The sequence below is a fragment of the Lonchura striata genome, chromosome 17 (genome assembly GCF_046129695.1).
Source record: "Lonchura striata isolate bLonStr1 chromosome 17, bLonStr1.mat, whole genome shotgun sequence".
In the NCBI taxonomy this organism is placed as follows: Eukaryota; Metazoa; Chordata; class Aves; order Passeriformes; family Estrildidae; genus Lonchura; species Lonchura striata.
In genome coordinates this window covers 5689207-5715529 of record NC_134619.1, presented here as the reverse complement: position 1 = coordinate 5715529, position 26323 = coordinate 5689207, and the positions used below count along the sequence as shown (strand labels likewise).

Here is a 26323-nt window from a genome sequence, read left to right as displayed (position 1 = left end):
TGCTCTGGTCCTCCTAGGCTGAGACTAGAAGTAAAAATCAAATCATCTCTTGAATCCAAGAATTTCAGACTCAGAAGAGTGTGGCTATGACACCCAGTGCTTCCTTGGCTTCGAGGGCAGCATGAAAATGAAGATCCTTTCCTTCACTGTTTTCCTTTACTCTCCTTCATAAAATCTGATTTTTTTGTTCCACTCTTCTTTTCTTTTGACCATCACCAGACCAAGCCCTGCTAAAGCTGCAGGGGCAGCCCAGCTGAACCATCCAAGCACCTCTGAGGAGCCACCATTGTTTGTCCAGCTGCTTGACATCTAAAGGCTGGTCTCAGAGGTCTCAATTAGGGTTTGGGGCTGACTCGCCTCCACCTCTCCTGGGAAGAGCTTTTGCCTCTTCTGCTCAATTATAAACAGTGTCTCCTCCATGTGCAAGAGAGAGCAGGAGGGAGGGAGCTTTGGCTCTGCTTTAGTTGTTACCTTGAAGTATAATTCAGAGATATGCATTGCTGTAAGACTTCTCTTATAATGTAATAGGCCCTTGATCTGCTGTGTCTGTGTGGAGCACAGAGGCCAAATTAATTAATTGGACGGGGGGGCCCATTTTGTTTGGATGCTGTGTCCCTCTCTCAGAGGGCGCTGCTGGTGGCAAGTGATGCTACACAGAGATTTCTCCCTGTTTCCCTGGTGCTGGAATGACTTCCATGCCTGCCTGTCATGTGTCTGGTTTTATTCTTTTTTATTAGCAGAGTAAAGAAAAAGCAGAATTCACACAAATCAACTTTCATATCTCTACATGAGAAATCCTGTTGTTTCAAAAGATAGCAAAGCTCAAATACCAGTGCTGAGAACTTCTGCTCTCTGTCTCCTGCCATTCCCAGTGCTCCTTCTTGCCTGAAAAAGAAAAAAAAAATGTTTCAGGCTATGTTGAGAGAAGTATTGGCTGAGATTGGAGCTGCTTCCCTGGAAATATTAATCCACCAAATACAGATGAATCTCCTGGAATAATCCTCTCTAATGCACGTTCAGGAAATCAATTCATTGCTTTATTTTTTAATCCAGAAATCTCCAAGGAGGAGGAGGAGGAGGGAGAGGATGAACAGAAGAGGATAAAAAATTGGCACTGCAGTTAAGGAAAAGCGAGAAAGCCATGTCTTTGTTGAGAGCAGTGACACCTTCTTACAGGCAAGTGGTAAAGATTCAACTGCATTTCCCAAAGCCCTGGGAAATGCCAAAATATGTAATTTCTTACTCATGCTCTAGTTTTTAGCTCTGCGTTAAACCTGCCAGAAAAGGATGGTGCTGCAGCAAAACTGGAATGTTGTACTCCCAGCTGACTGCAGGCACACATCCCCAAGGAGCAGGCACCACTCTGAAGGGTTTCTCGTGCTCCTGGATCCAAACCCTGTGTCCAGGTGCAGAGCAGCCCATGTTCCACCAGCCCAGGGCTCTGCTAACACTTCTCAGGTCACCACTTTGTTGCAGAGCCTGTCCTACTTAGAGGCTTCTGTAAAATGAGATTGCAAGGACGGGAGTTCACCCTGAGCTCCCGCTGCTCCAGGTGGCTCCTGCAGTGGGAATTGCAGCCTCCAGCCCTTTCCAAAGAACAATTGTGTCCCAGATGGGCTGAAATCAAATGAAATAAGAGATCTCAACAAATTACTCATCTGAAGATCTCCTCTCTGATATCTGATTATGCTCCTGCTGATAATACTTCTTGCTCAGGGGGGTTATTTTGCTAAATAACCAGTGACTGACCAAGGCTTAGGATACACAATAAGAGGACACATCCTCCCTCCCATGAGCCTGGGGACACGTGGGGGCCTTGTCTGCTCCCCAAAACCTGCCAAGTGGCTCTGTGGAATGGGGCAGGGGAATGGAGGAGCTGGAGGGAGGATACTGGAGGAGGCAGAGAAGATCTGCAGGCTCTGAGGAGTAGGTTAGCTCAGCAGTAAAACCACACAAAGGTGACTGAAACCAGGAAATTTGTGACACCAGGTTTGTGGGCATGTTTGGGGCAAAATTAAAGCAAAATACAGAAAGGCTCCTGTGCCCAGCCAGGGCCCACAGCAGCTCTGAGCATCTGAAGGGCTGAGGATGAGACTCACGGAGCATCCACTCCACCTGCAGCTCACCCACAGGAGAGGCTGTAAATGAGTGGGTTTGTCTGAAACTTGGTAGGAGAGGGGCAAAAAAAACCTGACATGAAAGGAATTTAACAGCTGTAATGAGCCTAGATGGTTGCACAGGAAAATCCCCTGTCACCACAAACAGTTTGCCTTTAATGAGAATGGAGGACACGCACGAATAGGTTGCTAATTCTTCGTGTAAAATCCTCCTGGTATTTGCTACACGTGTACATTCCCATTGTCTTCCATGGAAGTGGGATTGCAATGTTTTTCTCCTTTGGAGCTGAAATGAAAAACAATTTTGTAGAGAATAGTGAATGGCAAAGTGGCAGATCATGCCCAGCATTGTGCTTGGAGATGCAAGAGTCACCCATATATTGGGAGTTGTAAAGAGCAGGGGAAAGTATTCAGGAAGGGATTCAAGGGATCAGCCAAAGCTTCTCTGGCAGCTACTTCCTCAGTCAAATCATTAATTTTTCTTAATCCTTTGCAAAAATCTGGTGATTTGGGGACAAAATTTTCCAGTCTTTCAGTCCTGCTTTAGAAGGCCAAATCCAATTACTGGATAATGGGACTTTGGCCTCCCAGGGGCAGAGAGACTTTGGAAGATGTGGGTTTATATGGGGGTTTCATCTCATTCCATTATTGGATTAAAAGCTACCCCACCCTTAATCCTGCACCAGGAGCTGTGTAAGCAGGAGCTACACCAGTCTGAAAACCAACTGGAGCATAAAACTCCTGGCACTGCTTAGAGACACCCCCATGGACTGCACTGCAGGAGGATTGGTATTTTGGAGGCGTTGATAGAAGGTAAAAGTTCTTTTTTAAACCCAAGTTATACTTGTGGGAGCTGAGAATGTTCTTCGTGCTCTGGGGACAGTTATAAACCAAACCAAAAAATTGTTTTGAAGAGAGAAAACAAACAGAGAAGAAAGGGGAGAGAACTTAAAGCTGCAAGTGGGAGCTTGATGTTATGGACTGCAAGTCCTTACCATTACACGCCCCCCCCCCCCCCATATCACCCCATTTTTAATTACAAGCAGCCAAACTGTAAAGACATTAATGGATGTCTTAATTATTGCATTAAAGTTTGAAATGGAAAATTCCTCATTACTTGCTGTGCAGTAGGTCATGGCTGCAATAAATGGTGATATTTTGCTTGTTACAGGCCTGGGTGCCCTTTGAGAGCTGCTGTCTTTAGGGCATGTCCTGGCCCTGGGGAGCTGCCAGGTGGATGTTAGATGAGGTCTCTGCTGTGAGAGCATCTGCTTGTGTTTTCCAGGCAAAACTACCAGCAAGGAGTGCTTTGCTATCCCTTTTCTCCTCCAAATAGTGCTACTTTCCTCCTGTGTTTTGCTTTCCATCTGCTTGAATGTGTTTATTGATTTAGTGTTATGCAAACTGCAATAAAACAGCATCCTTCTAATGATCTCCAGCCAGCTATGGAATATATCCCAAATAATTTAAATCCAAATCAACCCCCAGCAGCAATACAAGGTACCTGCCACTGATCAGCCTTTAAGGCCCTTTTGCACTGTGCCTGTCCCTGCTTGCTCAGGGCAGGCTGGAAAGCTGAGATCCAACCTGGGACATTGACAATTTAAGGAATGTGGCAGGAAAAAAAAAGACTAAAAAAAGGAAAGGGAAAAAAGAGAGACAAATATATTAAAAAATATATTTATATATATTTAACAAAAGACAAAAATACCAAACCCTTCTTTTCTCTCAGGCTCTGCACAGCTGGAGAAGAACAGGGCAGGCTTTAAGGTGGGTCTGTGGCTTCTTGGAACTGAAAAGCTTTAAATTACCTAAATTACCTAAAAGGTCAAAAAAGCTCACATGTGCATGTCAGAGGTTGTTGATACCTGTGTAAGGGGAGCAAAAAGACAGAAAAATTCGAAGATAACTTGCACTCTGCTAAATTAGTCTCAGCATCATTTTCATGCCACCAAGTTTCATGTTGGCTTTTTTTCTGAACACATTGATGAGAAAATTAGAGGAGTCTACAGTACTTGGAGATATTCTCTCAATTACATTATGGATGAGGTGTTAAAAATAATTTAATGGCTCTTTCTCCTTTTAAAATGTGTCCAAAACTTTTCCTGCCTACAAGAACTGTGCAATTGCCAAAGGAAATCCTGGGGCTCCCAAAGGCAGCTCCAGCCACGAGAGCCAGCAGCCAGGGCTGCTCGTGGGCAGGGCCAGGCTCTGCCAGCTGTGCCAGCTGTGCCAGCCAAACCACCCGCGGCAGCCGCGCTTCCCGTGCCAGCTGTGCCAGCTGTGCCAGGGCCGGGCTCTGCGCTCTCCCGGCCAGGAGCTGCCACATCCCAGATCTCACAGCTCCCTCTGTTGGCATCTGCTCGAACCTATCAGCGAGGATATAGAAAAAGGTAGAAATGTATTTTTTTATTTGTGTTTTTTTGTTTTTTTTTTCGTTTGAGCACGGTCAGCACGTGGAAGGTGATCCGCCTGCAGGGTGTGCCCCAGCTCACCCAAGCATCACTGCGTTGGTGTCATTCTCAACAAGTGACACCGGATCATGCCTGCTGATGCCTCACTGTCCAACCCTTTGCTGAAGACAGCTTTTCACTCATTTTTCCCCAAATCAGTGAGAAGATGTAGCTGGATGAACTCCGAGTCTGATGTACACGTGAGGATGGTGTGAAAATGTGCCAGCCCAGATACTCTCCCTGCACAGCCTCCCCCGGGAGTTAATCACATCAAATATACTCCTCTGCCCCTCACTGATCACACAAATTAACACCTCTCCAGTCAAAGCAAATCCACAGTTTGCAAATTATTTGCTGCCTTTATTCTTTTTAGGTCCTTCCATAGCAAAAACTTGCACACCACAAGCTTTGGCTTAAACAAATAACAGTACAGATAAAACAGTTTCAGTACTTCACCGAAGAGGTATGATGAGAGTGAAACATGAGCCTCAAGTGTAGGTCAAATATTTAATTTATTAGCCAGTTAGAGAGACAGATAACTTGGACAGCTCACTGGAATGGCAGCTGGATTCACAGAGAAGGCACAGCCAAACATTTCCCTTTGAAGATCAGTTCCAAATTTCCCAGCTGGCAGATCCAAGGGGTGGCCAAGCAGCCCGATTCAAACATGAGTGATTTAAACTCATCGACTCCTCCACAAGAAATGGAGCATCCAGCAAAGAGAACCAGAACTGACTCCTTGTGCTCCTGACCTGCAGCACTGAATGGCCAAGGAAGACACTCAAAAACCCCATAAAACCCATGGGGATCTTTTTTTCTGTCACTAAAGAAAGGCCATGCAAGCAATCTGCTCGGACTGGACAAAGGACAAGCTGACAGAGATGGCTGCACAGCCTCGGGCCTCTTTGGCAAGCCTGGCTGTGTTTGTGTTTGCTGTTTGTTACTGAGTGTTCTTCCCAATTTACCCACTGATTTAAGACTTTCCCAGCAGCTTTCCTGGCTCTGCAGCACCCCAATATAGAGTGGTACCTATGGTAGCAAACAGCATTTTAGAGAAAAAAGAGCACAGAAGGAGAAAAATAAAATACTTTCTAATCTCTCTGTCCCATCAGGCCACACTGATTCTTTATTCTCTTGGGAAGGCATCAGGCAGTCCCATCCTCATCTCCAACTCTGCCCAGTAAGTGGCTCAGCTCAGTGATGCCCATTAGTGTCTCTGCAATTAAAAGGCTGGCAGTATTTTCACTACAAACCAGGTTATTCAGAAATTTTACACAGCTCCAAAAGGTCTTCCAAGAAGAAATTTGGCCCCCCAAAAAAGGTGAGGAAAAATATAATAGGATTTTTTCTCACATGAATCTATAGCTTTCCTGTACTGCAAGGTCTTTGGGAAACCTGCTCCTCAGTCTGAGTTTTCTGGTAAGCACTAGATAAACGCAAGAGATCTTTTCAGGCTGAAATCAGGGGACTGGAGGAGAAGCAATGAATTGCTTTGATATCAAATTCACCTTTAAAATTGATCCTACAGAACCAAACACTGGAGGCTGGTAGATCCTCCCCTTTGAGAAAGAGTGCTGGATTTGGTGGGAGTACCACTCAAAACAAGCATGCAGAATCAGGCCTCAAGTACATAAAATATAGGATTTGGTACTTACATTTTAAAATATTTACAAATAACTTTAAGACATTCAAGCTCAGAGGTGTCTACAGCCAAGTATTTCCCTCTGACACAGGGAACCACATCCCTGTGGATGCCCAATGCAGAAATTTGATTTATGCTCAACACAGAAACAAAACCTGCCCATGCCAAGCTCTTTGGAACGTCTCCCTTGGTGCCTTGAGAGCACGTGGAGGACACATCTAAACATGCAGAAAGCATTTGGGAGTTGTAGATCCACAGCACAGAGTGTGACCAGTTCTTCCCATACATTCACAGCATTTGACAAAACTGCTCCAGAGGGACAGCTCAGCTCTGCCCTCACCCACCTGGGCTGGGGTGAAGCCACCAGGGAGAGAAGGGACACCTTGGGCCCTTGAGCAAAGCCAGGCTTGGCTTGGAGCCCTCTCCCAGCTCCGTGAGAGCAGCACTGACACAGCCCCACGGCCCAGGGCACACACCCAGCCACACATCCCCTGAAGGGAAGCCTGGAATTCACCTCCAAGCCCTGGAAACCTGGCTGGTACCTGCTGCAGAAGGAAGGCACACGTGGGGGTTAAGGGCAGAGGTACTGGTTGGGATGCTCCTGTCACACCCACAGGACACCTGGTGGCACAGCAGCCCCAGAGCCAGGTGGTCCCAGGACAGCAGAGCATTGGAGCCCCTCTCCCACACATGGAGAAGCAGCTCCCCTCAAGAGGGCATGGAACCACAGCAGCCTTGGGAGACAGGTCAGGTCAGCTGCTTTGGCCACTAGGATATTTGTCCACGAGACACAAACTGGGACAAACTGGTCCCACAGAGCATATCCTCACTGGAGATGTTGAGCTGGGTGGCTCTGCAAGCCACCAGCTACAGCCCTGAGCAAAAAAAATGAACTCTATATTTCTTCTCTCCCATGGGTTTCATCCAGATTCATTATGTACTTGATTTCAGCATATTTTTTTCATGTTAAAACATCTAAAAAAAAAAAGAAAAAAAAAGGTAAAATGCTCTTTGGCACTTGTGCAAGAATGATCCATAGATGTGACACTCTCCTGTCCTTCAGCTGCTGCTGGGCTGATCTCTAAAGATCCACGTACACAGAGTCTGTGTCCACCCTCTGGGCCTCTCCAAACAGGAGGAATGTGCAGAGCCCAATGCTGTTCACAGCAGCCACCAGGTTGAAAACAGAAATCCAGGAGCCGGTGGTCTCGATCAGGTATCCAGCCAGGTACACACAAATGACACCTGCAGAGAAGAGACACGTGCAAAGGCTCTGGGCTGGATCCTGCCCTCTGCAGGGAGAGGGCTCCCCAGGAAAGGATGAGCTGCAGAATGTACTTTACCTAGGAGGGCTCCACCTGTGTTTGCAACCCCTGGAAAGAAAAGGTGTGAAAAGAAATGGTGAAAACCCACAGACACGAGCACTTCCATCACAGCTGCCACCAACCCCCAGTCTGCACGTTGGGCAAAATGCCTTTGTGATCATGGAATCACTGAGTGGTTTGAGCAGGGATGATCCTGAAGCTCACCTCATTCCATCCTCCTGCCATGGGCAGGGACTCCTTCCACTAGCCCTGCTCCAAGCCCATCCAACCTGGCCTTGGACACCTCCAGGGATCCAGGGGCGGGCACAGCTTCTCTGGAGAGCTGACAGAGACCACTGAGACAGCCCCAGCCCATCCCTGGGTGCAGCAGAGCACCTCACAGACACAACAAAGGCACCTTGGTGGTGTTACCTGCCCCCAGCACTGGCAGGTTTGTCACAGAAGGAAGCTGAGACTGCACACAGAGAGCAGACACTGCCCAGAGCTGCTCCTGCTCAAAACTGATGCTGGTGACCATGTCCTCCCTGCAGATGCCACCTGTCCAGCACAGAAACCCCACAGAATCCTTACCAAAGAGCAAGCCAGCACACGAGGGGGCCAGGTCCTGCACGTTCACTGAAATGCCACTGGTGACAAACAGAGGGGGAAGAAAAATGGCTGTTGGAATGGAACATGACTGCTTTTCCATCATTTACACAGCTTGATTTTTCAAACACAAGGAAAGCTCCTGGACAAGAAATGGCACTGGTAAGAGAAGGGAGAAGCTGAGAGTAAAGCAGGTGAGTATCAGAAGGAAAACAATTCAACTCAGTGTTCAGAGGGGCCACAATGCAATTCTCCTCCTGCTCCATCTCCCTCCTACTGGCTGGTCCAAGCCCTTCCATGCTGGAGGTTTGCTGGATTACTTCCAACCCACAGGGCACTAAACTCCACCAGCCTCACAGGGTCCCAAAACAATGCTCAGGCAAGTGGCAACTCTTGTTCTCACAGTCAGGGTGGAGGTAGCCTCCTCCAAGACCCCAAAATGCCAAATGGGCAGGGGAGCTGAGGGCCACTGTCCCCATGGCTCTGCTCACCTGTGGTTGAAGGTCTGCAGCCCAACAGAGGCTGAGGCAAACACTATTGCTTTGCAGAAACTGGAGGTCTGGCCCAGGCACAAAGCAAAAATGCTTGAGACACCAGAGCCAATGACCTGGAAAAAAAAGGGAAAATTAAACACCACAGCACGTTTTCTGCAAGGAAGAAAGCAACTCCTGCCACGAACAAACTGTTCCCTTTTCCAATGCCGTGAGTTTGTGTGCATCCTGTGCTCCTCTTTTTTTCCCCTTCCAGTGTCCCTCTGTGTCAGAGGTCTGTCCAGAGGGATGTGATGCTGCAGATCAGAGGATACACTCTGTTCTCACCAATCATTTCTATTTCTGCTCACCCTTGTACTGCTACTTCCTCAGCACCTAAGGGGTCATTTGGAATGAGCAGGGACAGGTTGTGAAAGGAAACCCCTTCAGAGCACTCACTGTGCTCGATTAATCCAGGCTCAGTTCCCCAGCCAGGGTTTGCCTCTGGATTTCCTTTCACACATCCTGACCACCAGTTAATGTGCAAAGGCAGAAAATCTCTCCTGTTTCCATCTATAACCCCCACCCCAGCTCCACACAAGGTCTAGTCTGCCACATAATCAGAGTTTAACTGGTAACTCAGGTACCTCTCCCACAGCTCCAGCTCTCTTACCTGCATGAACTTACGAATGGTGATGGTTCTGTACCCTGGAGAAGAAAGGGAAACTTGGAGTTAGGCACAGCTCACCTTGTTGTCCAGCCAGAAAACTACAACATAAGTAGATTTCAGATGCCCAGATTTCATCTCCACACAGATATTATGAATGAGATTAAAGAGAGCCCCAAACATAGATGGAATTTGGACACTGGAGAATTTATTCTGCTTTTGTATCAGAACCTCACATTGTCTATTTGCTGGGTCTTCGCCCTACCAACAAACCCACCTCCTCCCACCCAGGTCCTCTTCCTACATCCCATAAGAGCTGAGGAAAAGCCATAAAGAGCTCTCACCTTGACTAATTAAATGATCAGACAGAAATCCACTGAACAAGCTCGTGGGAATTGCAACCAGCCAGGGGACTACATTAAACACCCAACCCTGAAAAGGAGTAAAAATCAAGAGAGATCTGTTGCCAGAGCTGAGTTTGTTCGCAAATATTTTGACAGTCTGTAGTAGCTGTAGAAAAGAGAAATAATGAAGCACCCAGGACTTGTTGCAGCACCTGTACCCCCTTTGCAGAGCCAGCACTCAGCTGCACTGCGCCCCACTCCGAGCTCTGTGAGAGAGCAGGTGCATCACAGCCTGTAGCATTTGTAGATTCGTTATCTTCCCTTCTTCCCCAGCAATGCTGCATCCAGGGGAGAGGCAGAAAACTCCAGAAAGAGGGATTAAACATGGCAAAATTCACTGCTCAGCAAGGTGACGTGGCGGGGAGCCACAGAGCCCTGGGAAGCTCAGTGCGGGTTTCCTGTGGGTCCCCAGCAAAGCTGCTGGCAAAACTTCCAGCAGCTTCCAGCTCATTAGCAGAATTACTGTGTGAGGCTGAGGGAGCAGAGCTGGATTTTCTAATGGCAGGATTAGGTAACATCAGGAGTAGCAACATCCTTCGGCCTATTTTCAATTAAGTGCGCTGCAGCTGTAATCACAGGCGATTAGTGGTCAGCTGGATTACAGCTGTTCAGAGGCACTTTGGTGCCCAGATCCCACAGGAGCTGAAATCTGTGTGGGCTGGATTTCATCTCAGCTGGTTGAACCTACTCATCCATCCATGCACCCATCACCCCCAGCAAGTCCCCCTTTGCTCAGAGCCCATCACCCTCTGCAGACATCTCCCCTTCTGTCTGGCTTTGGGATACGTGGGAGGGATGAATAATCTTGGTTTTGAATAATCCTGTTAAAGATGCTCCTGGAAATCACATCAGGGTCCATCTGCATCTTTCCATGCCTTTGAAATTTGGATCTTGGTCACTTTTGACAATGTTAGCCCATGGGCCCTGTGGGGTGGTGCTTCTGCTGTCTGTTAACAGCAGCTGGGGCTGCTCAGCACATCAATCCCAAATTTGTCTCATCCCACAGCCCATCACCCTGAGCCAAACCCTCCATCACCTTCACTCAGGTGGCCACAGGCTGCTGCCCAGCTCACCTGCAGCAAGGGATTTCAGCCAGCAGGTGACACAGGTTACCCACATTAGGGATTATCATCCATCCTTTAAAACCAAGCAGCCTCAGCCCGTTTGAAACAGCACAAAACGATTATCAGCTGCAGGAGCACTCTATAGAGCATCTTACATAAGGGCACCATGATATAATGCTTAACAGATGGTAAATTACTGCTGCACAAGCACATTACTCGAGGTGCACAGATCTTGTCACAACAATATGTTTGCTGGTTTAACACATGATTTTAATATAAATATCAAGTATGCCATAAAGAGCTTTACATGTGTAATACGAAAAGGCATTTGTAAGCAGCTCTGCAAATTATAAAAAGCTAACAGAGCCATTGTGGAGAAGACTGAGTTTCTGAGAACAAGATGAAATTACCAGCTCTCAGCCCAGATGAGTATTGCCTGGCTTTCTGAAAAATGGGAGTATCATTTGTGCTGAGGAGAGGGAAGCTTTTGTAATATTTCTGAAGTACACATTATTGTTATTAATGGTAATTATCATTTTCACAGGCAGGCCTGAGCTGTATAATGTTTGTCCAATTTAAAAACCCTAGAAAAAAACTAAGAGTGAATGGTGGTTATTTGCAACAGCATAATGTCATGAGCTTTGTGCTAGTTGAAAAATTATCTTTTCCTAAAACCCAATGCAACCTGCTCTTCCCTGCACCCTTCAGCATCCCTAAACAAGCAACCAGAAACCAGCCTCTGCAACCTGGAGAGATCTCCAGGAGTATGAGCAGGGGTGCCACAGGGAAACCTCCCACCCCTCCTGCTCTCACCAAATCCCTCTGCCATCATCTTCCTCATCTCCACCCCCTTTTGGCAGGTACCCAGCACGGCCTCCTTTGAACAGCAAAGCTTCTGCTTTGCAGCCAACCTACCTTGGACTCGGGAAAGGTCTCCTTGAAGAAAGTGGGCAGCCAGGAGAGCAGAGTGAAGAAGGTGCTGGCCGTGGAGAGCTGAGCGATGATGACAGCCCTGCAAATACACAGCTGAGAGGAAACAATCAGCAGTGACAGGTCATGCTGGCTGGGAAACGGGCACTGAGATGGCAGCTCCTGGTGGAAATCCCTGAGATTTTTGTCATGGAGAGCTACTCATTTCAGCTTCCTGAGATTTTTTGTTGCAGATTTTCAGCTTCAGATTGTCTCTCCTTGCAGCTTTCTCCTTGCAGCTAGTTCTGTACAGCCCCAGGGCCAGGTGAGTTTAATTGAAGGGCTAATTAATGCCACTGCATTTCCCACCAGTGCCTTCCAGCCTTGCAAGAGCCTTCCTGCTCCAAGAGGTGTTGTTTAGGGTTTTCTAGGGATTTGTTATGGGCTCCATTGTTATTCAAGGCAGAAATGGGTTTGCTGCCCTGCAGCCCCATCATCCTCCTCCTCCCTGCCTTAAAACAGCCCTTGGGAACATGCTTGGATGAACTTCAGTACCCACTGCAGCATCCCAAAGGGAAAATGGCCATTAAAAAGATGTTTGCCAGCAGTGAGAACACAGCCCATGCCACCCAGTGCCCCTGAGCAGCACTTGCACTCGTTAGGAGCCCATTACAATCAGCATTTCTAACAAGACCCGTGGAAAATATCACTCTGGAGGAGCACAGGACTCATCCAGGGGGAACAGCCTGGGAATGAGAGAGATTTACCAGTAACATTTGAGCATGACAGTCCTGTGGTCAGAACACAAACCACCTTCGCCAAGCTTACCTTTCCAGTTCTTTATTTATACAGGAGGAATTAGAAAACTGCTTCTGCTTCTCAAATATATTAATAAGTGGACAAAAACCACAGAGGCAGAAGAAATAAACCCAGAGATGAGAATACAGAGGATGCTCCCAGCCTGGCCAATGCATGCAGCTGCCTACCAGATCGGTGCCTTCCTGAACAGCTGCTTCCAGGGAACTTTGCTCTGCTTGGGCACCAAGAGGCCTCTCGCTAAATAGTCCATGGGGATGGTGAGTTCTGCAGGGAAAAAACCACCCAAAGGAAAGCTGTGGTCAGTAATTACCTGTGCAGCTGGAGGCAGCCCTGGGACACTGCTGTAAAACCACTTTTAATCTCCTGCTAACCCTTGGTTGTTTTGGCTCTACAAGCGCCGAATGTTCATGGAACCATCTTGCTACACTGTGAAAAACACCAATCACTTGTTTTTAAAAATCTTAATAGTTTACTATTTTTTATAACTATTTTATTATTAATAATAAAATTAGAGTAATAAAAATTTGGACAATGAGGATTAGGACACTACGAGACAATAAAATACAAAGAATTACGGACGTCCAGATGTTTTTGGGAACTAAGCTGCCAAAAACATGCCTTGTGAACAAAGGAATAACCTTTAAAAGCAACAGCCTGTTGCATATTCATATATCTGATACATGATGCTTAAATTCCTTGCAAATTAAGAATTTTTCTGGGTTTTGTCAACTTCTTCCTCTAAATTCTGGTGGTTCCATAAAGACGGAGAGAAGGTGGAAGAATGTTTGTCTTTTCTGATAAGGAGGTCATAATTCTATAGATTCCCTGTCACTGTTATCTCTGTGTGAAGAGTTTCTTGATTATTTGATCCCTTTTCTTGAGCTAGTAAAAAATACTATAAATACTAAAAAAATACTAAAAAGAGTTTCTATTTTAACATTATGTTACAACCTAAAACTATATTTAACACACTACTTAAAAAGGATTAATACAGTATTACAAAATAACCCTCCATAATACATATATTATTCAATTTAATATTTGCGAAGAGCCAATCATAAAATATGCATTTTTCACATACACTGATCAAATTTTTTCCACGCCCCTCCCCATCCAGCCACCTTCACCCATGTGTTATATCTCTTTTATAATTAAACAAAAGTCCCTTGGTAGGGACTGAGTTTGGATTCTGTGCAGCACACACCCAGCTCCCAGCAAGCTGGGCTCCTATATACCACTCAACCTAATAATGCTGTAGCCAGGTGTAATGGTTTGTCCATATGTGGAATTACTCCTAGGCCGTTATTTGGGAAGAGATATTGTGGATTAACTGGTTTTTAAAAGCTCTATGTGTAGATGCTCTTAGTTTGGAGTAAGTATCTTGTCCTGCTTTAGCTTAATCCACTTTGAAGATCATGCTCTGTTTTGTGTTTTCACTGGTGCTTAAAGAGTACTGAGGAGCCAGATCAGGCTCTCAGCCATGGTATAATCCAGCATGGGACTTGAAATAGGAAATCAGCATTGCAAGAGCTCAAATCCTGGTTTTTGGGTTGGGGATCTTGGGTGTGACACAGTGTGTATTACAGAACACAGCTGAGGAAAAGGCTTTTGTGTGAAATCAGGCATGATCTTGGAAACACACAGGATTTGCAGACAACAATGGAGAGGAATCACTTAGTTCCAGACCCTTGGGAGCACTGCCAGCCCCAGGAATGCAGCTGGACTCACCTTTCTCACTCAGGAGGTATTTGCAGGTGCAATAAACCCAGAGCAAAGTGAGCAAACCAGAGAAGTAGAAAACACTTTCCCAGCCGTACCAGTCCAGGAGGAGAGATCCTGCACCACCAATCAGCAGCGTTCTGCAAGGGAAAACAGATTTACTGGCCTGGCTGTGCTCAGGCTGAGCACACTGATGGGAGACTGTCCCTGGGGTCACCACTGAACCACAGAATCCTAAAATTATTTGGGTTGGAAGGTGTCGGAACTCAAAATGTCCCTCAGACATTTTTAGATGTTCTGGGTCCAAGTCAAAAACATTTGAGACCCTAGCAAGCAGCTAAAAACAACTGTAATTTTAGATTTAAACCATAGAACAATTTACCAACCTTACAAAAAGAACAAAAAGTCACAAAAGTTTAAATATTATATTAAAAGTAGTCACAAAATAAAGAGAAAAAATTTTGAGTACTATACAAAGGAGTTTTAAGTCTTATACATAGAAGTCAAAAATTTTAAAATAAAAAAATTTAGGCCTGCCCTGTCCTCCCTCTTTCTTCTTCCTTACCTCCATGTTCTTAGTAATGTTAACACTCACAAATTAGTTTAGAGTAAAAAAGCATCATTTAATATAAGTAATATGCATTTAAAAAAACTATAAACATTTAACATATAATATATAAAAGATAACACCAACCCTAAGCAAGGAAAAAATAGAGAACAAGAATCAGAGAAAATGTCAAGGTATGTGTGTATCTTTGCCTAAACAGCTAAGCAAAAAGAAAATATTTTACATAATATACAATAAACTAGCTTAACCACACAACAAAAGACTACTCTTTCTTTAAAAGCACAAGGTAAAAGAGAAACTTTTCCACCACACAAAGCCACCCCTAACCTAAAAGTGAGCTCCAGCAGGAAGGGACCTTAAAGCTCGTCTTGTTCCACCCCCTGCCATGGGCAGGGACACCTTCCACAAGACCAGGTTGCTCCAAACCCCATCCAACCTGGCCTGGGACACTTCCAGGGATCCAGAGGCACCCACAGCTTCTCTGGGCACCCTGTGCCAGGGCCTCAGCACCCTCACAGGGGAGAATTTCTCAGTCACTCATGTGTGGGTGCTGCCACCAGTCCCACCATGGCTCTGCAACCTGTCCTGTTCCCTGAGTGGCATCTCAGGCCAGATCCTCAGTGGCAGGAGAAATCCCAAAGGGACCTCACCCTCACCTGCCCCTCACTGAAAAATGGTCATTGAGGAAAGAAAAGGAGGTTGCTGGTGTGCAGTATCCCAGAGAGTATTTAAAGCAGTAAAAGAAATGAGAAAACTGGAAAACTAAATGATTCAACACAGTGATATTTCTATTTGGCTTTTAAGCAACCTTTCCATTTAGAAAGGAAATTGTGACGGAGATCAGCAGAGATGGAGAAGTTCTATTCTTGCCATCTATCAGAGAGGACAGGTGACCAGTGTCAGGCTGACCCTTGCTCTTCCTACTCAATTGGGCTGTTTCCCATAGTAATTAAATGTTGCAAACAGTCCTCAAAGTCTGGTTTGAAAAGAAAGAGAAAACAATACATAAATCCTTGGCAGGCAGGACAGCAACTGCCTGAGGCTTCCTCAGCTGCAGCAGGAGTCCTTGAGGACCCATGAATCCACATGTACTTTGGGCTGTGAGTTTTGCCTCCAACTATTTAGTGGCATTTCATCAGGTAGGATGTCCAGAGACTGTCACAGGCTGCCGAGGCCTTTGAACTCACCCGAACTGTGATCCAGTCCCCACCGTGCTGTAGGTGAAGGCTCGCTCGCCCTCCCGCACCCTCTGGGACAGCAGGCTGGCCAGGGATGGGAAGTACACCCCTGAGAGAAACAGGAGCAAGGCAGGGAGCAGTAAGGCAAAACAAAAGCAAATTTAAGGGATCCAGAGTGGGCTAAACACTGAGGCAAAGCAGCAGAATTTTTGGTGAATTCAAAACAGGGGTGTAAAATAAACGGATCCATCTCCATCAAAGGGTTTTTTGTGCCTTCTCCATAATCCTGTTTCATCTTCACGGCTGCTGCTGTAAATCCATCAGTGCCAATGCACTTCCCAGTGCTGCAGCTTGGCAAGAGGGAAGGAAAATCACTCCAAATTATCCAAAAGTTTTGGCAAGGGCCAATTTTCTCCGAGTGTTTTGAAGGAGTTTTAAAATGTGGAAAACCAAACGCTACCAGAGATGATTTCCAAAGCCAGCAGCCCCTGTCTGGCAGAGAGATTTCTACTGGGAAATGACTTGTCAGTGACTTTCTCTAGAAATGTCACTGGTTTTTCCCATGGAAGTTCTGGATGTGGAGGCTGTTTTGAGGCACAGAATTGCTCAGACACCCATGGGAAGGGTTCATGCACTGCAAACCACAGGATTTGCATCTCAGTGTGCTGCACGTGAGCCTCTGTGCAAGGAAGCCCCTGAACAGACAGACATAGAGACAGGCTCAGGACAGGGGTCTCACCTTGCAGCAGCCCCATGAGGAACCTGGAAGAGGTCATAAAAGCCAGATGGGCTGAAGTGATGTGGGTGAGCAGCGGGGTGAGGACTGTGAGGAACCCCCAGGCCGATGCTGAAAGGAGGAGGACTTTCTCACCTCCTATTCTGGAAGACAGAAAACACATTATCAAAGACAGGAGGGCAAAAGGGCAAAGTGGTCCAGACTCAAGTGCCCTTCCCAGTTTAACCTGTTTTTAAGAGCAACCTTTTGGTCAAACCTGTTCTTCTTTTGGCCCTTGGGGAGTAGCTCTGACCTTTTCCCTTCCCACCCCCTGCCAGCACTGCCCATCCAACTCCATCACTCACTGATCCCAGAGATCTCACAGCACTGAGCCACTCAGCTCTCTGAGGGAGGTGGAGGGGCAGCCCAGCTGCTGCCACCCTTCTGCTTCTCTTAACCAGTGATGGTGTTTTCCATTTGCTCTTTTGCAATCCTCAGCATTGCCTTTTACCATTCAGGTTTCTCCAGGCTGTTTTCTTGCAAACTCTTAAGGACCCTAATTAAATAGCAAAGTGCACTGCACAGATAATGCATCCCTTCCAGGCATGTGCTCCTCACAAAAGATTTCACAGAAAAGCTCTCTCTCACTAATAGATTGGCTGGGGAAAGGGACTCAAGCAGGTAATGATTCAGATCCTCCCTTACAGCCAGCTGGGGAAATTGTTTGGTTTTTAATTCATATGACACAATGAAGACAGTTTTTCTAAACATGATGGGAACAGTATATGGGCACTTCCTTGTGAAAAGGCTGTAAGAGAATATAGGGCAGAGAGACTGGAAGTGCTGAGCTGAAAACAAAGATCACCTGTGCAGGGTGTATTCACAGAATCCTAGAATCACTTGCAGGAATGAGACATCCACAGCTTCCATCTGGACAGTCTAAAGTACCCACATCCCTTCTGAGCCAGAGCTTCTCCCCATGGACACACCTGACCCTCCACCCATCGCTGTGAAACTTGGCACTGCCACTGCTCTGTCTGGAACTGCGGGGTCAAAACCAAGCTAAACCTCACTAAAACAAGAAAACATCAGAATAATTTCCAGTACTGATCACTGATGTGTCCTCCAAGAATCTGTGTCAAGCAGTAGCCCCAGAAGAAGCTGCTGAGCACGACGCCGAACTGCTTCTTGTCCCAGTGGAAGTCGGAGCTGAGTGCCAGGGCGCAGATGGGCACGGTGACACGGGCACAGTAGAGCAGGCACGTCCCCAGCAGCAGCATCGCCGTCCACGCGCGGCACTCGGGCCTGCAGGGATGGAGAGCAAGGTGGGGAAAGGGCAGGGGGATGCTGGGCCCCAGGGGTGAGTGCACAGCCAGGATTTAGGGCTTGGCTTGGCTTTGCAAGCCGAGTCTGCCTCGATAAAATGAAGGTCAGCACAACTCACAGCGGTGCTGACACAGAGTGTACTCCTGTGATGCTGTTGAGGCAGGATGGGAACAAAAAGACTCTGACTCAGAAGGCTGGGAGAGTAAAACTCTGGTTTATTCAAAATACACTGCTCTTTTATACAGAGCTTCGTGCAGACCAATTCCATTGGTCCTGAAGTGGAAACAACCTAAACCATGGGTGCAGAGTGCTTGACGCACAGTGATAAAACTTAACTATAAACAATGTGAACAAATAAGAGATAAACCTCTTATTTACATTATTTTCCAGCAGATTCCCAGGCTCCTGCATGGTTAGAAACTTTCCATTTCTCTCTTTGACTGAATCTGAGACTGACACCCCTGGATTTTAGGAACAATGCCAACTTCATCCTAAACACTATTTGACCCCAGCAGCAAATGTCTGTCCATAGGCTGCAAGGTGGAATGGGCTGCTTGGACAGCACTGCCTGTGGATGGAGGGAAAGGCAGGAAGGATCCTGGTTTGTCTGCTTTTTTCCCCCCCAATAAAGAAACTATTCTTTAAAAGATAAGGATAACAAAGGAAAGGTCAGGGCATGAGGTTGGAAGCACCTGCCTGAGCCACACCTCTTGGCAGCAAACATTAGTTATTTGGCATTTCTAGCCATTCCCCAAGGGAGGTGGTCTGTGTGTTACCTCCTAAAAAAAATGAGGGATATGCAGGAATTCTTTAGACTTGATGGGCCTGAAGATCTCAGAAAGAGAAGCAACATAATTAAGCCTGGACAGATAATAAATTTTAGATAATAAGAGTCAAAAAATGTTAGCAGAATATATATATTTCTGGTTCATGAACTCTCAGCCTCAAGAAAAGGGCTGGAAGTAAGTGAGAAGCAAGTCAGTGATGGCTTCTGGAGCAAACAAACACATTTTGCTGCAAATGTCAGGCCCAGGTGCAGGTAAATCCCTCTGCCTTCCCTCAGCCATGACACTTTGGGTCCCCTCCTTTGCCAGTCTTTACAGAGTTAAATGCCGAGTAGGAACACCCACTACTGGTACTATTTGTATTTGATTATTTCTCTGCCCAGAGGCCAGAGCACAAAGCACTGAGCTAACAGACTCTCTGCTCCAGGAGAATTCACTGTACCAGGGCAGCAACCTCTGGGCTTTCCACCCTGCTAAACACACCCACTCTCCATGTGGGAAAGAACCCGGGTCACCTTTTACATCAAACAGAGAGTTGATTTCTCTGCACTGGAATGATGATAAATGTGGGTTAATCCCACACAGCACAGACCCATTTATAAAGGTGTAAATGGGCCCTCACAGGGCGGAGGTGAAGGAACAATGAAAAGCAGAACACAGCAGGCAGGTGAACCTGCTGGAGATGGATTTATTGCTGTTTCCTGACAAGGCAGATAAGCAGCTCAGTGCTAACCTCTGGCAGGAGGAACTGGAAGTGTTTCAGTTGGTGTTTAGAGGGTTGGAACTGCTGTTACTGTGCACACGCATGAGTGCACAAAATAACACAGGAACTGGCAAACCTCACCTGTCTTTGCTGGAGGAATGAGTAACCAGGGGTTGACCTGCCTCAGTCATTTCAACTAGCTGGGAGATGCTCTCAGATCCCCTCCTGGGCTTACCCTGAGAGGAAGTTATCTTCAATCATATCTCCATTTGCTGCAAAACCAAAGGTGGGCTGGTTTTTAATCACCAGCCCCAGCCACTGACTCCAGCTTGCCACAGAAAAGCACAGGGAAATCAAAGGCTCCACGACACTGCATGTCTGGGTCAGAGAAACCCCAGCAGGACAATACGACACGAGCTTTTGGGTATAAATCCCCCACCAAAGGCAGAGGGCAGGTGGGGATAACCAGCCATGGAAAACCTTCCTGAGAGCCCTCAGGAATCTGATGCTTCCAGGCACAACTCCTGCCTGTCCTGCCCAAATGGGCTGCTGCCAGTCCAGGGCCATAATCTCTGTTATCTCAAAGAGCACAGCACTGATAAATTTGAGTATTGAACCTGCAGCAATCGAGGTGACAAGTAAAGCACAGCAGCCAGTGATGTGTGGGGGTATCTTCTATTATTTAGCCACCAAGATAGTTTCCTAAATTGTACTTTTCCCTTGCAGCAAAGGGAGACCTTTATGAGCTTTCACTGGAGTGGGGCTGAGCTCTGTCTCTCCAGCCATTCTGGTGTGTTCAGAATAACCTGCAGTTATCCTGATAAGCACAGCAGCATTTTATTACCAGATCAACAGTTCTTCCTTTATCCAAAACCCTGTATAACACTGCAAGGTGTAAAAGGGAGAGAAAAAGACCTGAAAATCTCAAGGAGTCTTTACTCTGTTTCTCTTGAGAAGCCTCCTCTCCAACTAATGTTCTGACAAAACTCCAGGGATATATATTTCTCTTGACTTTTATTTTTATTCCAAAGCACTAAATAAATCTCTGGGTGTATAACACACTCTCAATGTTCTCTTTGACTACTATTCATTCTATATTCTCTTCCTTTATATTTAATTGCATCAGTATGGATTATGCTCACAAGAAGTGGAGAATATAATGATGGCTTCAGACTACCACTTCCTCTTGTAGGCAGCACATCCAGCTAGGAAAATCCATGCAGAGTATGAGTGTCAAATGCAATCAGTAGCTGCTCACACCCACCTGGAAGCATGGCAGGAATGATTTCCCTGCAAGGACAATGACGTGCTTGCATCACAGGAAAGAGCTTTGTAAATGCATTTTCTCCTAATTATAGTTATCACAGAGGCTGCAGATGACTCAATGTTTAGTTCAGTGCAAAACAACGACAGCAGAGGTTACACAGGAGGAACCTGGACTAGCACAGACACAGGAATTAAAACCTCCTTTCAAAACTAAGGAATAGGGACAAATCAAACAAAAGTTTTTGTGGGTGACATCAGCCATCTAAGAAGTGAAACTTCACCAGCATAAACAGATTAACGAATCCCGTGATGAGGGAGGGAGACAGAACCTGCTGCAGAAAAACAGCCTAAAATTAGAGCACAGGAAATCACTGCCACTGCTGTCACTGGTGCCACCACGCCCCATTCACCCTCCAGACCAAACATCTCCCACCAAGACCCCTGGGCCAGTCCTGGCTACGTGTACAGGCACTTTTGTGAGAGGGACCAGCCCTCCACACCATTGGCAGGGAATCACTGGAGCTTGCCTGGAGCCACCTGATTGATCTAATTTGGTGCTGAGTGGTGGCAGTGGTTCCCCAGTGCCCAGCCTGATGTGCAATCCCCTCCTCCCCAGAAGAAACAGGCACCACAGGTGCATCCCCTCCTGCACATCACCGAGACTCTTCACAGAGCAACGCAGCCATGCAGCTAGAAACACTTCCTATTTCACAAACCTCCAACCACCACCCAGACTATAATTAGCCCAAGAGAGCACTAATGACTCTTCCTGGGTGGCTTTTTGAGCAGCCTTGTCTGATGCCCCTTGGTTCTCCTCCTCCAAATGCAGCTTTGGGCACTGTGTGGAAATGTCTTTTCTTCCAAGCATCCACTGATTTCCCTGAGACCCAGCTCCCACCAACCCAATGGATCCTCCACTCAGAGCACAGTGGTTAGGATGGATTTTCAAGGATGCCTGAGATCCCCAAAGGGGCAAAAGCAAGCTGAGCTGTCTGGCAGTGGAAGCAGAGCCAGCAGCACAGGGTATCTTTATTTGCAGTGTGTTTTCCTGCTGGAGGAATTCCTCCAGTAGATGCCACAGAGCAAATATTTATTCAACTTTTATTTCTCTTGACTCGCCTCCCTCCTTTCCCCCAGTCTGCAGGGCTTTGGCAGACACTGCAGGTCACTGTTGAGATGGACTCTGGAGTTCAGGCTGTCAATTATATCCCAGTTTAGCCCCCTCCAAGGCACGAGTCAGGACCACCAGGTATTTTCAGGTGGTAAGAGAGCTGTGTTAGACAGCACGACTACGAACAGCCTGTCCCAGCAACAGCTCTTGGCCAGAAGCCATCTGCAGTATCTGTGGGTGTTTTCCATAACTGAAAGAACTGGGAACTGCAGCTCCCCATCTGCACAAGATGGGCACAGGGACCATCAGCAGAGCACAACGCCCACCTCCCAGGGAGGGCATCTCCACCTCAGCTCCCCTCTCTAAAAAGAGATCAGAACCAGTTCCATGGGAGATGCACGGAGAACATGTCAGTGCAGTCACCCCCTGTGCCCCCAGCCCTCCCACTCGTCCCAGCCAGCAGCACTGGGCATCCCAGACCTGGCAGAGCCCCAGGAAAGGAGGGGATGAGCCCACAGGTGGCACTGAGCTCCCAGCCCTGCCTCCAGCTCCAAAGCCAGGACGCCCAGCAGCCCAGGCCACCTCCCAGGGGAATGTCCCCAGCACGGGCAGCTGGTGCCTGTGGCCCTGTGCTTGGTCACTTGTCAACCATGGTGTGTCCACACTTCTCTCCTCATCACCCATTCCCAGGCCCATGGGATCATCTTCCTTCAAAAACACTCTTTTCCAGCTTACCTATAGCTTTAATTTACAATAATCACCACAAGCAGGACTGACTGATGTGGCACCAACACAGCAGCAGTGCAGCCACTCCTGTGCCAGGAGATAACACCCAGGTTGTTATTTTTAACCCTGTTTGACAGTCCTTTCACTTCTCATTCTTTGTTTTTCTCAACAATTTCTCCTTCAAAATCTAACATGCTTGACAAGAGAGAGGCTTGGAGTAATTTCCCCCCCCCCACCTCAAGCAGATTTTGTCATGCTGTAGACCAGCTCCAAGCTAATGATTTGTCACTGTCAAAAGTAGCTTTGGGGTTTAGAGGAGAGTTGTTGGATTGTTTTTCCCAATCCAGCTAGCAGCCAGCAAGAGCAGCACAGAGGACACAGGGCTTTTTTTCCTGGGAAAGCTGCTGGCTTCCTGTCCACCTCCTGTGCTCAAGCTCCCTCCACAGAGCCACAGATGGCAACAAAGTGGTGTTCAGCAAACGAGCTCTGGGTTTATTCCCTCTCTTCATTTCTTGCTTTCGGCAAAAGCAAAGATGAAATTAAATTTCATCAGCTCATATGAGCTGGAAGTAGTTGTTGAGTCCAGGTGGAGGTGGTGAGAAAACATAATAATAAAGCAGAGGCATGCTTTGGAAACTGATCTGAAGGCATACATGGATCAGCCAAGAATGAAATGTGTGCCCTGCTTACGTTTTCCACGTGAAAAAAGTTCTCAGCAAGGTCACTAATAAACCCAGGGTGAGGAACTTGTAAAACAAAAATCCCAACCACCAAAAATACCCCAACCAACTAAAGCTGCAACATCGTGTTGACAAAAGATGAGGGCACAGAACTCAGAAAAAACAACTGACTGCTGTGTCTGGGCAAAGATCAGGTGACTGGAGATCAGCCTGTGGCCGGGGTAGGACTCCTTTTATCTCTGGAGCTTAAAGAAACTTTTATAATCACCCCCTTGTCTTCAGGTGTAGCCAGAGGCTGGGAGATGCAGAGTGGCTTCAGGAGTCATTTGCTTTCCCAGGCCACAGTGACTTTTTCATGCTGCATCTCCCTTCTGGAGGCACCATCCAAAATGTGAGCCCTACATCCGCTGCTGGATCTGCTGGTGGCTTTGTGTGCAACCTTCAGCAACCGATTTTTCTTTTCACTGCTTTGGTCTTCCCCCAGTTAAACCAGAGATGCTTAAACACATCCACTGCCCGAGGGGTCCTGCTTGGGCGTGTTAGGATCACATTAAGAAATGCTCTCTAACTGTCCAGATGTGCTACATGAACACGAGGGCTTTTTCAAGCCCCAAATGGAAATCCCCAAGTGCTGCTCTTGGAAGAGATGTGTGACAATGGAGCCATTGGAAACCTGCAGAAAAGTTTGGGAAAGGCAGGCAGGAGAAAACATAAGGCAAGAAGAGTGGAAGAGGAAGGAAAAGCCAGTTGAAAAAAGGGAGGACAAAAGAAGAAGAAGCATGAAAAAAGATGGAAAAATAAACCTGCCTAGGTAACTGTTTATCTCTCTTTGCACTGACAGATCTTGGAAGGCTGCCTGGCATATCTTTTGTTGGAGCATGAAAGGAGAACCCATGTCACTTCCCCCACTTGATAACACTTTGCCCCCATGGCAGTAACTCACTGCTTGGAAACTATGAAATTTGTTTATTTACATATACTCTTCACAAATTGTCCACCAAATTCACTTCACCCAATGAGGTACTTCATACTTCATACTTGACAAATCTGCTCAAATGATCTGGTGGCTCATTCCCCCTTTTTGCTCCCCCTTACTCAACCTCCACCTCCTTAGTTTACTTTAGGCCATAAAACTTCCATAAAACCTCCTCAAAGAAGGGCTGTGACCACGAGTGTTCTACACTAAACAATGGGGACATGATCTCAGCTTCTGTGAACTACAGCAATATAGATAATTATCTGAGGTGCCTTAGGGTTATCCTGCTGCTCCTTCCCATTAATAGGATTCTCTCAATTATTAGCAGCACTTAGCATGGTCAGAATCACTTAAAATTTCTGTCTCGATCAACAGGCTGTCTTCACCCCTTTTGTTTTGGAAAGTGGTATCTATGTTTTGCATTTTTCGAAGAGATTTGAGAAACAGGAGAGCTGGTTCTGGTCAAATGGTTTTTCTGGGTTTGGTTTGTTGGGTTTTTTTTTCCCTAGAGGAGAAACCTATGAACTAAAGTTTTTCCTTATGAAAATCTGGTGTGAGGTTCCACCACTCCCACTTCGAAAGACTTAGGGAAAAGTTAGCAAGGGGGAGAACAGAGAGAATGAATTTTCTTAAGTGGTTTAGGGGGAAAGAATCTTCAAATATTAAGCGCCTCTGTGCCAAAGGTCTTCTTTAAGACCCACCCCGTTACCCTTAAAGTGAGCGTGGATTTGATGAGACACCCCAATCTGAGTGCAGGTAGAGCCTCTCCCTCCAGCAGATTAAAGCCGGCTATCAGCCTGCTGCCTCTGCGGAAAGCCAGGGATGAGAAACACCAATTTTTCAGCAGCTATTGCTGCTGGAAGGGACAATCCCTTCCCCTAGCCTCGTGTTCCTGTGCTTTGGCACGGGTGCCACCTGTCCTGCCAGGGCGAGGTCAGCACAGTGACCAGCCCAAGGCGAGGGGAAGAGGGGAGCCCCAGGGCTGGCCAGACATCAGCCAGCTGAAACCCAGCCACATTCCTCAAGCACAGGGAGTCCAGGGGCTCCCAGTCTGGAAAAGCCTCTATGAATTCCAGCTGCCCCGCTGGTACTTCGGAATAATCATCTCACCGCACCTCAGATGGGAGAAGAGGCTGATCCTGAGGTCTTGGTGCTGGATGACTTTGCCAGAGTGGCAGAGAGGAGCAGCACCGCCCCAGGTGTCCCAGCCTGCTCCAAGCACTGGATCACCCTGCCTTCGCTTGTGCCCCTGCTGTTAGACGTGGTCACTGGGGGTTTAACTGCATTTTAAGTATTTTAATGATTTGGCATCAAGAGCAGTTCATGCTGTCTAGCAGCTGCCCAGCTCCTATTCCAGACTTTATCTTAATGAATGGCTATCGCCAGTACAAACATCCCCACTGGAACACTTCGATAAGAGGCTCATAGCAGTTTTGTGTTTAATTCACTGATTACAGGCCAGAAATAAGGTCAATAGTTGGGGTTTTCTTCCCCCCGTTTTTCACAGTAATTCCCTATCTTCCCCCTTCCTTCTACCGTCTCTGCTGCAGTCCAGGGGATAGGGGACAGGGGACAGGGAACCACCCGGGGCGGTGGGACCGTGTCCCTCCCGAAGGCCAGCAACGGAGACAGGGACGGGAGGCTCCCGGTCCGACGGGGAGCACCGAGCTCCTCCGAAATCGCCTCTCGGGGAGCGGTGCGGGCCGCCCGACCCGCTCCATCCCGGAGCCGCATCCTTCCCGGGAGCTGCGGGCGGCGGGGACCGAGGATGCGGGGGGCGCCGGGGCCGGGAGGGCACCGGCCGGGGGCGTGCGGGGAGTCCCCGGGGAGCGCCGCCAGCAGCGGAGCGGCTCTCCCGGGAGCGGCAGCGGGTCCAGCCTTACCTGGACCAGTAGGGCTCGGCGCCGCCATCCCGCCTCATGCCGTCGCGGGTGCCGCTGCCCGGGGGCGCGTTCCTGCCGCCGCCCCCCGCGGCCATGCGGGCAGCGCCTTCCGCCTCCCCGGCTCACATCGCGGCGGCCGCCGGCTCCCTCCTCCCCCGCCGGGCCGCGGCCACGTGTCAGCGCCTCCCGCCGCCCCCGCCCGCCGTGCCGGGAAGTCCCGCCCGGCCCGGTG

General features: G+C 47.6%; 1 protein-coding gene across 1 annotated transcript; it reads right to left on the bottom strand.

The window, feature by feature from the left end:
- Window positions 1–7293: 7293 nt before the first annotated feature.
- SLC17A9 (solute carrier family 17 member 9) lies at window positions 7294–26212 on the bottom strand. The gene is made up of 13 exons (XM_021553530.3): window positions 26092–26212; window positions 17743–17940; window positions 16660–16799; window positions 15930–16029; window positions 14184–14314; window positions 12623–12719; window positions 11643–11739; window positions 9604–9691; window positions 9266–9300; window positions 8614–8729; window positions 8108–8163; window positions 7556–7585; window positions 7294–7457 (listed from the first exon to the last, which is right to left on the bottom strand). The coding sequence occupies exons 1-13, from the start codon at window positions 26184–26186 to the stop codon at window positions 7294–7296; spliced, it is 1347 nt and encodes a 448-aa protein (XP_021409205.2). The 5' UTR covers window positions 26187–26212.
- Window positions 26213–26323: the final 111 nt, after the last annotated feature.